At 56.5% G+C, this 15,508-nt stretch overlaps 1 protein-coding gene across 5 annotated transcripts in view; it reads left to right on the top strand.

Moving 5' to 3' along the window:
* Positions 1-15,508, top strand: part of ARRB1 (arrestin beta 1) — an 81,118-nt gene that overhangs the window by 46,131 nt on the left and 19,479 nt on the right. For 3 of the 5 annotated variants that reach the window (XM_040630850.1, XM_040630849.1, XM_008707358.2), the window contains exons 2-11: positions 2,051-2,081; positions 3,914-3,974; positions 7,240-7,284; positions 8,127-8,323; positions 9,570-9,629; positions 10,461-10,528; positions 12,674-12,809; positions 13,677-13,761; positions 14,212-14,284; positions 15,120-15,257. In XM_040630850.1, coding sequence (XP_040486784.1) covers positions 2,051-2,081; positions 3,914-3,974; positions 7,240-7,284; positions 8,127-8,323; positions 9,570-9,629; positions 10,461-10,528; positions 12,674-12,809; positions 13,677-13,761; positions 14,212-14,284; positions 15,120-15,257 — 894 coding nt within the window. The remainder of the gene's footprint in view (positions 1-2,050; positions 2,082-3,913; positions 3,975-7,239; positions 7,285-8,126; positions 8,324-9,569; positions 9,630-10,460; positions 10,529-12,673; positions 12,810-13,676; positions 13,762-14,211; positions 14,285-15,119; positions 15,258-15,508) is intronic. The other 2 variants (XM_040630851.1, XM_040630852.1) reach the window with 1 other exon arrangement.

Raw genomic sequence — 15,508 nt, 5'->3', positions numbered from 1 at the left:
AACACCTGCTTTAGGAAAGCAGCATGGTGGGATATAAAGCACCTAGCCTCTGGAGGCAGACAGAATTGGGTTTGAATCCTGACTTAGCCTCTTGGCTTGCTCTGGGTTCCTGGACAAATTACTATGTCTCTCTGAACCCCAAGTTTATTATGTGTAAAATGGGAGTTCTAATGCCCATTTCACAGTGTGCTATGAGAAAGAACTAAATAGGCACTCAACAAATGCTAGTTCTGGCTGTCTTACTGCCCTTCCTCCTTCCCTCCCTCCCTTCTTGGCTATCAGTCCCCCCAACCTGGGCCCCAGCCCCCTCCTGGGTGAGGACGGCCTTCACTCATCTGCTCCTCTCCTCCTCTCCAGAATCACCAGAGTGGCTTTCCCTGACTCACTTATAACTCAGGCATTTGTGGTCTCTCGTTTCTCTCAGGCCCCGGGCTCCGCAGAGGTGGACTGAGGTTTCTGGAAGCAGTTGGGGGTCCCTGTGACTTCTCTGGTCTCCTGGTCTCCTGCGCAGGTCCAGCCCTAGCTTGGGAGCTGCTGGTTCAAACTGTGTGATCTGTATTTTTTCTCACTTCAGCGATTATTGCACCCCAGCTGACGGTGGCATTTTCACACTCCAAACACTGATAAATATTTATGAGGAGGAGAAAAGCCCGGAACTAGGGGAGGTAGGAGAGAGAAGTGCCAGGCCCTTCTTTGCAAGCCAAGCTCAGCCCTCTCAGTGGTCCCTTGGGCCCCAGAAGTGAGGTTGGGGGTGCTGAGGAGGCAGCCCCCCTCACCCCTTCTGCGACTGTCCCTGTGGCACTGCGGGCCTCACCCTGCCTTGCCCTGGGGGCCTGCTCCATGCTCTGGGTTTTTGGTTTGTTTCATCTCTCATTCCATTTGTTATGCTCACACCTGCATGGCAGTGACCCTCTCCCCTCTTCTCCCTCCTTCCCACCCTCCTCCAGCAACTTCTCTATTCTCTGCCTCTTTCCTTTTTCTTCTCTCGTCCCAACATTACTCTGAGCAATTCTGGGACTAGATGATGGGGCTAGGTGAGGGGGTTTTAGGCTCCCAGACCCAGCTGGGGGAGAGGATGGGGAGGTTGCTGGTGGAGACTGCAGTGTGCTCTAGAAGGCCCAACGAGCACCTTGCAGGAGTTGGGGGCTGCGTGTCTACCTGACTCGGGGTCCAGTGCTCTGCTGTGTGGTCATGGGCACATCACCTGTCTCTCCTGGGCCTCAGTCTCTCAGTTGATTCCTTCACTAATTCATTCATGCACCGACTCAACTAATATTTGTCGAGGGCTTGCTACCTGCCACGCATTCATACAGATTTATTAAATGCCTACTAGGGTGCCATTCTAGGTACTCAGGACACATCAGTGGGGAAGAAAGACCAGGCTCTCTGCCTGGTGGAGCTGACATGTTAGCAGAGCAGACAGGCATAAGTTAGCAAGTCACTTGTGTAGCAGGTTAGCAAGTGGTGAGTGTTGTGGGAAAGTAAACTGAGCCAGAGGAGGAGAGGGAGTGCAAGGTGAAGTCTCCGTGAAGCCCCATCACAGAAGACATGGGGCTGGGCCAGCAGATCTGGGGTGGGGAGCATCCTGGGGCAGGTACTGCTCGAGCAAAGGCCCTGAGGCAGGACCCACCCTGGTGTGTTGGAGGAACGGCAAGGAGGCGCTGTGACTGGAGGGGTGAGGGGAGTGGGAGGTGATGTCCAGGGGTAAAAGAGGCAGGACAGACCACACACACAGGGCTTTTCTTCTGCGTGAGCTGGGAGGATTGAGCAAATGAGCGGCAGGGCCTGACCTATCTTTAGAGACTCCGTCAGCCTGCTGGGTGAGGAGGAGGCTGAGGGGCCCATGGCAGATCCCACAAGAGGTGTATTGGCAATAATGGGGCTCGGGCGGGGTCGCGCCGGAGATGGTAAGATCTGATGATACCAGACACTGCTCTGGCTCGCAAGGCTTGGACGGTGCCTGGAAATCAGTGCAGGCACTTGTCCTCTGGCCTGTGGGGGGCCTTCCCCTGGAGGGATGCACTGATCCTGGCTTCCTCTCTGTCCACAGGGTGTTCAAGAAGACAAGCCCGAATGGAAAGGTGAGTCTGTAACGACCGCACCCCAGCGCCTCCCAAACTCTCGTCCTCTCTAGGGTATTTCTATTGCCCATGCAGGACTCCCCACACACCCCCATCTGTCCTTAGGAGCTGCCTACCGCAGGGGGAGGGGCCATGCAGGCAACATTCTGTGGGGGGGGGGGCAGTACAACTCCCCTGGCTTCAGGGAGCACTGCTCTGGGTTGAGACACAGCCTTTCTTAGAGAGACTTCAGTGCGAGTGTGATAATTAGACTAAGTGCCAAGGGCCTCAGGGCACCGAATCCCCTGGTGTGAGAGGCCCCTAGAGTCTCTCTGCTGAACCCTGGCACCACGTAGTTATCTGGAGCAGCTCCCAGGGCCTGTCCTGCTTTCTCTCTTTCCACAGGCCCCAGGCTCCATCCTGCTTTCCTTTCCGTTCAGCAAATAGATATTACTGACATCATTCCTTGTCGGGTACAGGCCAAGCCGGCGGGGACTGGGACAGGGTATACCAAGACAAATGAGGCACAGCCCGTGCCACTCACAGCAAGATGGGGGAGGCAGACACGGAAACCCATCACTTCAATATGAAGCGGCAGGGGTGAGATCAAGGGATGCCCACGGGCTGTAGGACGCAGCCTGGGCAGTTGGGCCAGCTTCTGTCTAAGAGGGATGCATATCCTGGCAAGGCAGGGTGAAGAAGGGCCTTCTAGGCCTGAACATAACTCACAGGGAGTGCGGGGGCATCGACAGCAGTTGAATCGGGGTGCCAAGAGGGAGGCAGGGGGAGTGGGAGCTGAGGTGAGGCAGGTTGCAGGGCGTAGGAGTTCGGACTCGCGGCCTGGGCTGGCAAATAGCACCACGTTGCTCCCACGTCTCCCTTTCTGCCCACAGCAGACATCTCCGATCTCTGTTCACCCTTTCCTGCTGAGCCAGGATTCCATCTTGGATGCCTTCTCCACCCAGAGCCCCAGGCAGCCCCCGAGCCATCAGAGCTGGCATTTGGAATGAAACCCATTTGTCATCATACCTCTGGGCACAGGAACCATTAGAGGGTTTTCAGATGGGACGAGCAGCATTTGATTTGCATTTTAGGATAACCAGTCCGGCTAAGGAGGGGAGAAAGGCCTCCAGTCCAGAGCATGTGAGGCTGCAGGCAGCAGGCCACAGAGGGGGCTGGCGTGTCTGGTGCGTTGTCCAGGCAACAGAGGCTGTGGGGAGGAGGAGGACTGGACTGAGAGAGCCGATGGAGGGAGGGGGCTCCGCCAGACGCGGGGACCGTGCAGGAACCGGAAGTGTCTTGGATGACTCTGGATTCTAGCTCTGGAGGTTTTCCCTGCAGGCTGGCTACCCAGCAGGACACCGGCTCCCCGTTCCTCATTTGCCTCAGAAAACCAGTCCTAGTATGAGCGGCCCCCCGGCCAGACTGCACTGGGGGGAGGAGCAGTGAGGAGCACCGAGCTCAGGGTTTAGCGCCTTTGGCCCCGCCCTGGGTTGCCCTTGCTGTCTCAGAGATGCGCGCAGCACTCCAGGGCAGCAGACTTCTTTGCTGCTGCTGCTCTACGCTCAGTGGTGCTCGGCGTGAAGATTTCAGGCCTCAGTGTCCTCATCTGTAAAATGGGAACAATAACACCTAGGATGCATGGGTGCTTTTAGAGATGTGCGAGGGTTTGTTAGTATCGGGGCTGGAGCTCAGGTCCAAGTCCAGGTAGGCCTTTGATGTGGGTTCGGGGTGGGTGTAGCAGTTGCAGAGGCAGCTCCCAGGGTTTTCTCCAGGGCAAGCACCGGTGGCTTTTCAGGGATGTGTCCTCCAGACCCACAGCTGCTAACACCCCCTGTGCCTCTCTTCCCCAGCTCACTGTCTATCTGGGAAAGCGGGACTTTGTGGACCACATCGACCTCGTGGACCCTGTGGGTGAGTCCCTGTAGGCCGGGGAGGAAGGTGGGGAAAGGTGGGGCTGACCTGGCCCCTTCTAGAGAAGGGTATGTTAGGGCCACCCGGGAATAGCCCTCAGGTCTCCAGAGGGGCCTGGTGCCAAGAACAGGCTGTGAGTGACTTCCGGTGATAGTCGGCAAACATTTACCACATTTACCGAGCAGCTCCTTGTCCTTCAGCGAGGACCATGTGAGGGGAAAGTGCGGGCGGACTGAGGGGAGAAGCCAGGAGGGGGGCCGGGAGATAGTGAGGAGGGTAAAGAGCCACCAGTGTGAGGCTTCTTACATACCAGACACTGGGGTAGCTCCATTATTATGCCTGCTTTGCCACTGAGGAGAATGAGTCACAGAGAGGTTAAGTGACTTGCTCCAGGTCACACAGCTAGTGGGTTGAGGAGCCTGGATTCAAACCCGGGCAGCCTGGCTCCACAGAACCTTTGTTCTGCTGCATCCTGATGGCAAAGGTGGGAGATGGAAGAAAACCTTGGGGCTTATGAAATGGGGGCTGTACTCACCCACATGGGCATGGTCTTGGCAGAGGCTGGGCTGTGGCTAAAGGCACCTTTCAAAGTCTTACTCTGGCTGAAGGTTTCTCAACCTCGGCACTCTTGACACTTTGGGCTGGCTAATTCTTTGTTGGTGGGGCCGTCCTGTGTGTTGTAGGTTGGTTAGGAATATCCCCGGCCTCTATCCGTTAGACCTTAGGACTACCCCCATCTCAGGAGGACAGTCAAAAATGTTTTTGAACATGGCCAGATCCTTTCTTAGGAGGCATAGTCACCCCTGGTTAGGATTCTTTTTTTGTTTTGTTTTGTTTTTAGATTTTATTTATTTATTCAACAGAGATAGAGACAGCCAGCGAGAGAGGGAACACAAGCAGGGGGAGTGGGAGAGGAAGAAGCAGTCTCATAGGGGAAGAGCCTGATGTGGGGCTCGATCCCAGATCGCCAGGATCACGCCCTGAGCCGAAGACAGACGCTTAACCGCTGTGCCACCCAGGCGCCCCTAGGATTCTGAGAACCATAGCTCTGGTTAGAAGAGCCTGACCTCACTGCCTCTTCCCACAGCTGTTGGAGGGAGGGAGGGAGGCCCAGAATTATCCCTGATTTGCATATGGAGACAGTGAGACCCAGAGAGGCGAAATATTTCAGAGGGACAATCAAAATGAGGCCAAAGGAGGTGGCCGATCGGGAGGATGGACACTGGAAACTGCCTGAGGTCAAGTCCAGGTGTTGGAACTAGATGTGTTGCCTGGGGAACATTCATAGAGAACGTGGCCTCTTACATATCCCTGTGAGTTGTCCCAGGACCAGAGGGCAGAAGCGAGCGTGCGGTTCCAGAGCTGAGGTGGGAGCAGAGAGAGCACAGCTGGCAGGTTTTGGTTCACTGGGAGGAAGATCTTTGTGACAGTGGGGCAGGAGAACTGGGGAGTCCCCAGGTCCCTCTGCTGAGGGGGTGTGTGCAGGATTGTGGGCTGCAGAGAAGTCAGCTCCCCATTAGGCCCTCCTTTCCTGGCCTGGAGTAGGCCGGCCCCACCTCTCCTCCCCTGTGCTGTCTGGGGACCCTGTCTCAGTATCCCCTCTGCCATTGCATCTCCTCCCTGAGCTGGCCTCTTGGAGGCAGTGAGCAAGCCTCCCTGTGTTTGCCTGGCCTGCTACAAAGCATAGTTTCCAGCAGACTATCTGGGGCCAGGGCTGTCCCTACCCATTGGCCTATTAAGGACAGCAGCGGGGGTGGTGTTGAATGGGGGCGGGGCAGGAGCAGGAGGTTACCAGCTCCCCCAGCACACACACCCTGAGAGCTGGTTCAGTCAGTGTGCACAGAGCACCTGCTTTGAGCCAGGCCCGTGCTGGGCCCTGGGGATCCCAGAGCTCTGGGGCACTGTCCAGAGTTGACCAAATGACTCACAGAGAGGAATACCTTGCCCATCACGACACTGAGCTGATTATGAATTCCCAATGCATAACTATCCCCCATGGCTCCCTGTTAGGCTCCAGGGCAAGTCTGAGCCCCCAGCCTTGCAGACAGGACACTGCAGGTCAGGCCTGGCCCTGCTTCCTCCATCACTCCCAGGATCTACTCCCCCGAGCCTCAGCGCCACACCCGTCCCCCTGTCAGCTTTGCACTGCCCCGTAGTCATCTAACTGGTGACTCTTACTTGCCCTTTAAGACCTGGCTCCTGCTTCCGTCCCCCAGGAAGCCTTCCCTGACACTCCTGGTTGGGGGAGTGGCCTCTCCCCCAGTTTTATACAGAGCCCCTGGTGCTCAGGCACAGAGGAAACATGCACAGCAGAAGGAGGGAAGATGGCAGGTTCTGGGATGGGGCGGACCCTCCCCTGACCAGGTATCCCTTGGGCCTGCCCAGGACTGGATAGGACCAGGAGCCCTCTGGCACTCCCTTCAGGACATGGCCGCTAAGATTCCCTGAGAGATTGCTGTGCGGGCAGCGTGGGGGCGGGGGTGGCAGTGGGCGAGAGCCGGGGGGAGAAAATTGTGCTTGTTCATGGGTATGGCTGGGTGAAGTTTGGCCAGGGTGACTGGGGATGTCAGGCAAGGAGGTGACCCCTGAGCCTGTGTTTCTGGCCTCCTGGGGTCCTGTGGGGAGAAAATGTCCTTTGTGTCCTGCCACGGCCAGGCCTGGGGACATTCTCCGTGGAATCGCAGGAACCGGGCACCATCTCAGCTTTAAACATATGAACTCAGTTAGTCTTCAGAGGAGCCCTGGGAGGTCGGCTCTATGGGATCACAACTCCTGGTGGCAGATCCCAAGTCCAAGAAACTCTAGAAGTCTAAACTTGCTCGGAAGTTTGAGGTAGGATTCATTTAGTGGCAAAACCTGACCTGAACTAATAGGAAACTAGCCTCTTGGTGAGAATACTCATGTTTCCCTGCGGCGGTGTTACGGAATATATGGAAGATAGACCGTGTGGCCTTTCCACAATTCAGAACCTCTAAATTCTAAAGTATACCCGATCGTAGGGGTTTCGGACCCATGTTGTCGTTCTTATGAACAGGGAAGAAACAGAGGAGTAATGTGCCCCAAGTCACCAGTTGGGCCCGTAAGGCCAGCCTGAGGGTAGGGGTGGGGCATGGCAGTGCCCTCCCCTCGGTGCTGGCCTCCCCATTTCTCTCATGAGGCTTTTCGACAGACAGATGGTTAGGTTTGGGTTTGGCTTGGTGTTTGGGGCTCAGGAATCTGAGGGGTCAAGTTGGAAGGGTCTGCTTACTCTCTGTCCTTCTTCCAGATGGCGTGGTCCTGGTGGATCCTGAGTATCTCAAGGAGAGGAGAGGTGAGGTGGTGGTCTCCACCTCCAGCCTGTGAAGGGGCCTCCTATTCCCTACCGGCCTCTAGCCCAGGGCCTCCCTGAGTCCCAGGCAGGACATCAGTTAGTTTTACGGCCTTTCCCTGCCCAGCCTCCACTGGCTCTCCCCTTTGCAACTCCTACGAGCATCAGAGCAGGTGCCCTGGCCTCCTCCGGCCTCGGCAGCCCACCCATGCCCATTTTAGGAGAACCTTGTCAATGCCCCAAGCACTCTCACATCAATATATCATGACTTCCGCAAGGCCGGGGATGCCCATTAGAGCAGGAATTAGGGTCTCATTACAGAAGAGAAAACTGAATCCCGGGGAGGTGAAGGGATTGTCCAAGGTCCACAGGAAGACACGAGGTGGGGGTTGGGCTAGGGCAAGACCCCATGCCTTCCAGACACCACTCAGCACTTGCTTCCCCCTCCCTCCGCTCTCTGCAGCCACAACCCTTCCCCAGCCCCACCCCACCACCCTTCCAATCCTGCCAGTCTACTCCAGCCCTCCCCCACCCTGTCAGATCATCTCCTGTGTTCCTCCGAGCTCCACTGGCAAGAGTGGGGTGCAGGGGGTGGGGAAGGACAGAACTGATCCATCAGTCAGCCCCCGCCTCCCCCGCCCCACCCCAACCCTGGGGACAGGCCTGAGTGGCTCTCCTGGGTACCCAGTCCCCCCATCCCCAGGGCAGCACAGCCCTCCCCACAGGAGCTCTGGGACAGACCTGTGAGCTTCAGCTCCTGACCCGTGCCAGGACTCAGCTGGTTCTCTGGGGGGGCTTGTTTGCTGCCCTCCTGGGCCTATCCTCAGCGCCCCCTGCTCCCACAGTCTATGTGACGCTGACCTGCGCCTTCCGCTACGGCCGGGAGGACCTGGATGTCCTGGGCCTGACCTTTCGAAAGGACCTGTTTGTGGCCAACGTGCAGTCCTTCCCGCCAGCCCCCGAGGACAAGAAGCCCCTGACGCGGCTGCAGGAGCGTCTGATCAAGAAGCTGGGCGAGCACGCCTATCCTTTCACCTTTGAGGTTAGGGCCGGCCGGCCGTGCAGCCCGTAGGAAGCCCTGTGGGCAGGCACGTGGGGGCAGCACTCAGTTTCTCAGTGTACATTGGGACCTGGGGCACTGTCACTGATCCTGCCTGGTAAGTGTCTCTTCTCTGGCCACTGCCAGGGTGTCACCTTACCTCTGAGCTCCTTGGACCCTCCGGAATCCAGCTCATCAGTGGGAGAGAGCAGGCTGGGGAGAGGCCCCTGGGTTATGACGGAACTGTCTCCTCCCTCAGACCAGCTGCCCGCATGCCCGGCTCCAGCCTGGCTCATGAACGAGGGATGGCACGTAGTGATTTCCCTGCCCTGCCACTTTTCCAAATGGAAAGGCTCCCAGATTCTGGATTTTCAAATTTCCTGTTTCTCAGGCTCTGATTCTGAGATTCAGTGCAATCCGCTGGCTTTCTGGGAAGCTAGAGCAGGAGAGAGGATATAGTCATGCTGTTCAGAGTTGATGTATTGGTTTCCGGTGGCTGCTGTAAGAAAAGCCACTGCCAGCCTGGTAGGAATATGAAACATGGCCAGGAAAACACAAGTGCATGATCTTACAGTTTTTGGAGGTTAGAAGTCAAACACAGGTCGCACTGGGCTAAAATTGAGGTGTCAGCAAGGCTGTATTCTTTCTGGAGGCTCTAGGCCCTGCTCTTTCCAGCTTCTAGAGACTGCTCGAGTTCCTTGGCTCGTCACCTACCCCTCTGTCTTCCAAGCCCACCAGTGGCTGGCCAGTCTCTCTCCCAGCCCTCCACTCTGACACGGACTCTGCTGCGTCCCGCTTTCCCTGCTAAGGTCCCTTGCGGTTACATAGGGCACACCTGCATAATCCCAGATACTCTCCCCATCTTAAGATCCATAACTTAATCACACCTGTAAAGTCCCCTTTGCCATGTAGGGTCACAGTCACAGGTTCTGGGGATTAGGACGTGGGCATCTTTGCGGGGACCCTTGTTCTGTCTCCCACAAGCTAGGCGAAACCCTTCAGACAGAGAAAAGCACTGACATCCTTGGCTTTACTGGAGGGGCTTCTGGCCCAATGTGGGGCATCCTTGGCCTGGTCTGATGGGGGAGACATGGTCTGTCCTCTGGAGCCCCTAGTCTGATGGAAGAGCCATGGCCTGTTGCTAGGGGGCACCTGGTCTGACAAATGTATGTGGGGGTGGTGGGTGGGTAACATGGGTGGGTCAGGAGTCAATGTGCCAGGAGACTTATTCTGTCTGTCCTCTTAACAGATCCCTCCGAACCTCCCGTGCTCTGTGACATTGCAGCCAGGGCCTGAAGACACAGGGAAGGTGGGTCACCTCTCTGGGAGCATCTCTCTGGGTGTAGGACATTTGTATCCCCAGGGCCCTGGCTTTCTCTCTGAGAGGCACTGGAACCCTCTGTGTGGAAGCGTCCTTTTGTCTAGGCCATTTCAATTCTGCCTCAAATAAGCAGTCTCTTTTCATACAGGGAGGCAGAGAGGGTGTCACCCCCCCCCCCATTCAGTTATGTGCAGTCTCTCCTGCTGCAGCAAAACCAGAACGTTCTCTGGACTACACCTGGCCTCACAGCCTCGCAGGGAGGTGCATTCTGTGTGGTTTCATAAGTGCGGAGACTGAGGCCCTGAGAGAAGTGACACCCCTAGGGTCACAGGCCCTGGATCTGAGCCCCCGTTTCCTCATCTGCAAAATGGAGGTGATATAGGATGTGGTGCCTGGTGCGGTTGAAAGGCGGGAGTGAGAGCTGAAGCACTGTAGGGTCCGCTCATAGTAGTCGTGCTCCCCGCATAGGGCCGCAGAGGCCCCGCTGTTATTTTCGGGTGGCTGCCTTGATGGGGACAGCCGCCCAGACCAGGCAGGTGTCCAGAGGGTGGAGCCCAGTTGGGCCAGTGTGGGACGACCCGTGTTGGGGCTGCTGGGAGAGCCCTGCGGATGGTCAGGCGGGGAGGCAGCTGCCCGCGGAGACAGCACCACCCTGGGGTTGAGCACCGGGTCCTGAGTCAGGCTGGGGCGGGGGTCGGGCTATGAGAATCTGGTGCTCCTATCCGGCGCCCTCATCTGTAAAATGAGAGGGTGGGATGGCTGTGCTGTGGGGACCCTGCCCTATCCAAGACCCTGTGGTCAGCAGCCCCTTCCCCTCAGGCCTGTGGTGTGGACTATGAAGTCAAAGCCTTCTGTGCCGAGAACCTGGAGGAGAAGATCCACAAGCGGTGAGAAGGGCGCGGCTTCCGCTGGGTGTGGGCTGCCGGCGGGCCGAGGGAGGGAGACAGCGCCCACGAAGTCTGAAGAAGAGATAAGTAACAATAGCTGGAAGTGTGCGAGGAGGGGCCGCACATTCCAGCCTCAGGAACTCAGAGAAGGGCACTCTGGAAGGCTGGCGACTCACGGGGGGTTTCCTGGGGCAGGTGGTGCAATGGCCCTGGCTCAGACCTCTCTGTTTCTCCATTTACGCCATATACGCCTCCGTACCTGCCTCCTCCATCTCTCTGCCTCTAGGCTTGCCCCACCAGACTTTATTTTGTTTTGGAAAGAAACAAAGTTCAGATAGTTTTTAACAGTGAGCAAGATTTTTCCCAGCCATCCTGGACCCGCATTTCCCACTTCTCCGGGGAGGCCATTAGCAGCAGGTGGTGGTTGGGGCTGGGTGGAGGAGGGGTTGTTATGGGGTCAGTGGAAGCTTCCAAGCAAGAGAGGGAAGGAGAGTAAGGGAAGCCACCCCCCTCCCCCACCGGAGAGCAAGGGGGAGGGTCAGCCTGGGTGTCAGAGAAGGTAGTGTTCTCCTGGGAGGCACAGCCCTGGGCAGACAGTCCGTGCTGGCAGCGGGAAACCTCTGGCCCTGACTTCTGAGATGGACTGCCCAGCCCTGCTCTCACGCCTGCTCCTCCTCAAGGCAGGCCCTGCCCTGCCTCCTGGCGAGGCTGGCCTGGGCTCCCGACTCTGATGCACCCTGCCTCCCCAGGCAGTGCGATCCCCCCAGGCGGGCTGAGGGAGGGCGCTGCGGCTTCTTAGGGAGTGGGCTGAGTTTGCCATCTAGTGGCCGAAGAGTATATTGCAGGCATCTCCATCTCCAGCTGGGGCAACCCTGGGGTGTGGGGAAATAGGACCCTTCTCCCTTGCTTCTCTGTCTTTCTTTTCTTCTTAAGACCTGAGACCAGGGGAAAGAAGGGGGTCTGTGGTTTTTTGAAGGGGGCCTGGCCAGATCAAGGAAGAGGAACAACACTGAGGTCCACTGCCTTCACCCCACCCCAGTGGAACATTTTAAGTCCACACCGGAGTTACTACTAATAATGATAAACTGTCATTTATCAAGGGCCTATTAAGAACCAGGCACTATTCAGAGTGGAACATGCACAAACTCATTTAATCCTCTCAGCAACCCTGGGAGGGAGGTGTGGCTATTGTTCCTTTTTACAGACGAGGAACCTGAGGCCCACAGGTGAATTTACTCAAGGGCATATAGTCAGTACGGGGAGAGCTAAGACCTTAAGCCTGACTGTCTGGTTCCAGGGAGTGAAGGTGAGAAATGGGGCTGCTGGGACATCCAGCACGCCACAGACACCGCCTCGGCAGGTCCCATCCCCTCCCCATCTTGGGTCCTTGTTTCCTCCCTGAGCCCCTGTCACCTGCACTGAGTCCCATCTCATCTCTCGGCTTCCACCTATTCACTGGGTCTCTATCCTCTGCACTGACCTGCATCCCCCGGACTGAATCCACACCCCCTCACTGAACCCCGTCACCTCTCTGAGCCCACACTTCTTCATAGGGCCCCTCCGCATCTTTTGATTGAATAGACATTTGGAGGGCATTCGTTATATGGCAGGCCCTGTCGCAGGTGATGAGAACACAACGGTGAACAACGTAGATAAAAACTTCTCTCCTTAAGCAGTTTACACTATTAGGTAACATAAGGTGCATGAAGTGAAACACAGTGCCTTTCTTGCCATCCCGCTGTCTGTGTCACTGAAAAACTGCCACAGGGGAGGGGAGCTCTGATGGGGTGGGAGTTCAGACCAGGAGATCAAGGGAGCTGATCCAGGAAGGTTTCCTGGAAGAGGAGGTATTTAGCTCGGCCTTGAAGAAGGAAGCAAATGAGGGTATTGCAGGCGGGGGCCCAGGGCAAGAGAAGCTGCAGAGATAGGACGAGACAGGCCATCAAGGGTGACAGTGAGGAAGTGAGGGTGGCTGCGGAGTGGGGCCAGGCGGTGACAAGGCCCGTGTCCACCTCTGCAGTTTGGACCTGATTCAAAGGCCACGGGGAGCCACGGCAGTCTCCTGAGCAGGAAAGGGAGGATTACAAGGGAAAGGGATGGAGGCAGGTGACTCTGGCTCTCTTTTGCTCTGCCCATCTCCATTAGGAATTCCGTGCGCCTGGTTATTAGGAAGGTTCAGTATGCCCCAGAGAGGCCTGGCCCCCAGCCCACAGCGGAGACCACCAGGCAGTTCCTCATGTCGGACAAGCCCTTGCATCTAGAGGCTTCCCTGGATAAGGAGGTAGGAGGCTTGGTCTTGGCAGGGGGTGGGGGCAGTTCCGCGGGGGCCGGGACCTCCCTGCCAGCTCTTTCATGGTCGCTAGGGCTCCTGGGGTAGGAGCTTCTGCCCCCAGTCCTCAGAGCATGGGGTTCAGGGAATCTGAGACTTCCCTTGGGGGATGTAGGGAAGCCTCTGGGGGCTGAAAGGAGTGGCAGAGTGGGGCATGAGCCTGAAAGATGCGATCGACTTTAGAAGTCAGAGTACCTCTTGAAGGGACATGGGTCCTGGCCATCTGCCTGCACCCCTGGCCCCCTTTTGAAGTGTGGGTATGCCTCTCTCTCTCTCTGGGGACAGCCGAGGGCAAGTGCTGGCAGGAAGATTTGAGCTGAGGTCCTTCAGTGAGGATTTGGAGCCGGTTCCCTCAATGAGCCGGCCCTTCCCTACCTCTCTCCTGCTTCTTCCAGACCCTCCTGAGTCTAGAATTCCTGGCATCCAGAGTCAGCAGGCTCGATACACCCCCTAGTCCAAGTCCTCCATTGAACAGAGGGGGAAACCGAGGCTTAGGTAACCTGTCCAAGGTCAGGCCAACACTCATCTTCTTCATCATAATTATTACTATTGTTCTCATTATTTCCGGTGACCCGGTCAGGACTGGAGCCCAGGAATATCACCTTCTAATTCAATTATCTTTCAAAACCCTGCCAAGGCGCAGTCTAACATGCCCAGTGCCTTAGCATTGGTGGAAAGTGGCTGAGAAACTTGAGGCCAATGTCAGAGTGGCCAAATTCTGGGGAACCCCAGGAGATGTGTGTGGGCCTCTTCTCCCTCCCTCCATCTAGAGTTTTAGTACCCTCCGGTCCAACCCTTCTCCCTTCTTCTGCCTCCCAGATCTATTACCACGGAGAACCCATCAGCGTTAACGTCCACGTCACCAACAACACCAACAAGACAGTGAAAAAGATCAAGATCTCGGGTACCCTGGGCAGGGGGCCAACCCAGGGGCAGGCAAGGGGAAATCCTCCCAAGGGTTGGGGTAGCTGAAGGTTCTCCCCTTGTTAACAGCCCTGTGGATAACTACTGGCCCACAGGGAAGCCCTGGGGCCTCCTCTAAGCCAAAGGGGAAGGCTTTGAGGCTAGTAACACAGGCTGCTCATTGGCCAGGTAATGAGTTTAATGGGTAAGCCCCCTACTCTTAGCTTCCCTGGGTTCCCGGCAAAGCTGTCCCTGAGCGAGAGTTCTGGTGATGGAAGAGAATGGGTGTGTTTGGGCTACCCTTTGGGTGGCAGATGGGGGTGGTCTTTTGCCAAATCTCCCAGTGCACTCTGGCCGTTCCCGGGGCTGAACATCCCCAGCTTGAGGGAGCCTGGAATGCCTGGGAGCAGCAGCCCTGGCTCACACCACCTTGTCTCCCTCTTCCTCCCAGTGCGCCAGTATGCCGACATCTGCCTTTTTAACACAGCCCAGTACAAGTGCCCCGTGGCCATGGAAGAGGCCGAGTAAGTGAGCACAAGCCCAGCCTTGGATGTGTGGGATTGGATGGGGAAACAAGAAGCCCTGGCTGCAGTTACAGGTGCACATGGTTCTTTTCCACGTGGCAGAGGCCTGGGCCTCAGGCTTCCTGGCCGCTCACGGTAGATGATCCCAAACAGCCTTTTAGCAAACATCCACTCGATTTAGCTACAAGAAAGAGCATGCTACGGTCAAGGGAAAGACCTGCTCAAACTAGAATGACATAATGAGAGCTAATGAATTGAGGGGGACTGGGGTCGTAATGACACTGTGCCAGAAACCTCGATCGAAGGGCAGACTTTGCTCTGAGCTTCCTGGCAGCCAGGGCAAAGAGGGTAAGGCACTAGGTACATAGCTTTTCTTGTCCGGTAAAAGAATAATCCAGCTCATTGGGTAAAAAGGGTTGTATGTGGGATGGTAGAGAATAATTCTATTTTAAAAATCTAGGTTTGAGGGCAGCTACTGTGATTGAGCATAGACTTTTGTCTCGAGTTTGCGAGCAGCTAAGGCAAGAGGACTGCTCTCAAGTGAAACGTCTTTTCTCACCTAAAGGAAGTCGTTGCTTCCATTAGAAGACACATCTGCTTTTTGTTTTTTGTTTTTTTTTCCTGGCCCCGCCTCCTTTGGGGAGGCAAGTGCGTTTCATGTAACTTTCCATGTGTGTGTTTATGGGCATCTAATGACACTCAGTATTTCGGAAAGTTATAAACATGTTGTTTAAGTGTTACTCTGTGGTCTTTGAGCTGTTGGACCGGGCTGGGGGTGACGGCTGGGGGGGTTGGCTCTGGGGCGGGTTTCCACACCCGCCTCCCTTCTTCCCAGTGACACCGTGGCTCCCAGTTCAACCTTCTGCAAGGTCTACACACTGACCCCGTTCCTGGCCAACAACCGAGAGAAGCGAGGCCTCGCCCTGGATGGGAAACTCAAGCATGAAGACACGAACCTGGCCTCCAGCACCCTGTGAGGACCCACCCGCCCTCCTCCCTGCCCCCTAGGTGCTCCCTGGCACCAGTGCCAGTCCAGGCTGTGGTCACCCTCTCCACAACCATGCTCCCTGGCTCGTCCTCAGGAGCTTGAACTGTAGGGAAACTGTCCCCTTACTCTCACCCCTATCCAGGGCTGACCCAGAGAGCCAGATGGGCCCCTAGACCCAGCTCCCTCTGTCAGTGCAGGGCTCTGCTGGATTGGCCGGGGGGGGGGGGGGGGCTGGA

This window comes from Ursus maritimus, unplaced genomic scaffold, assembly GCF_017311325.1.
Source record: "Ursus maritimus isolate PB19 unplaced genomic scaffold, ASM1731132v1 scaffold_16, whole genome shotgun sequence".
In the NCBI taxonomy this organism is placed as follows: Eukaryota; Metazoa; Chordata; class Mammalia; order Carnivora; family Ursidae; genus Ursus; species Ursus maritimus.
The sequence above is the reverse complement of the archived record's forward strand: the minus strand, read 5'-3'. Positions and strand labels throughout refer to the sequence as shown.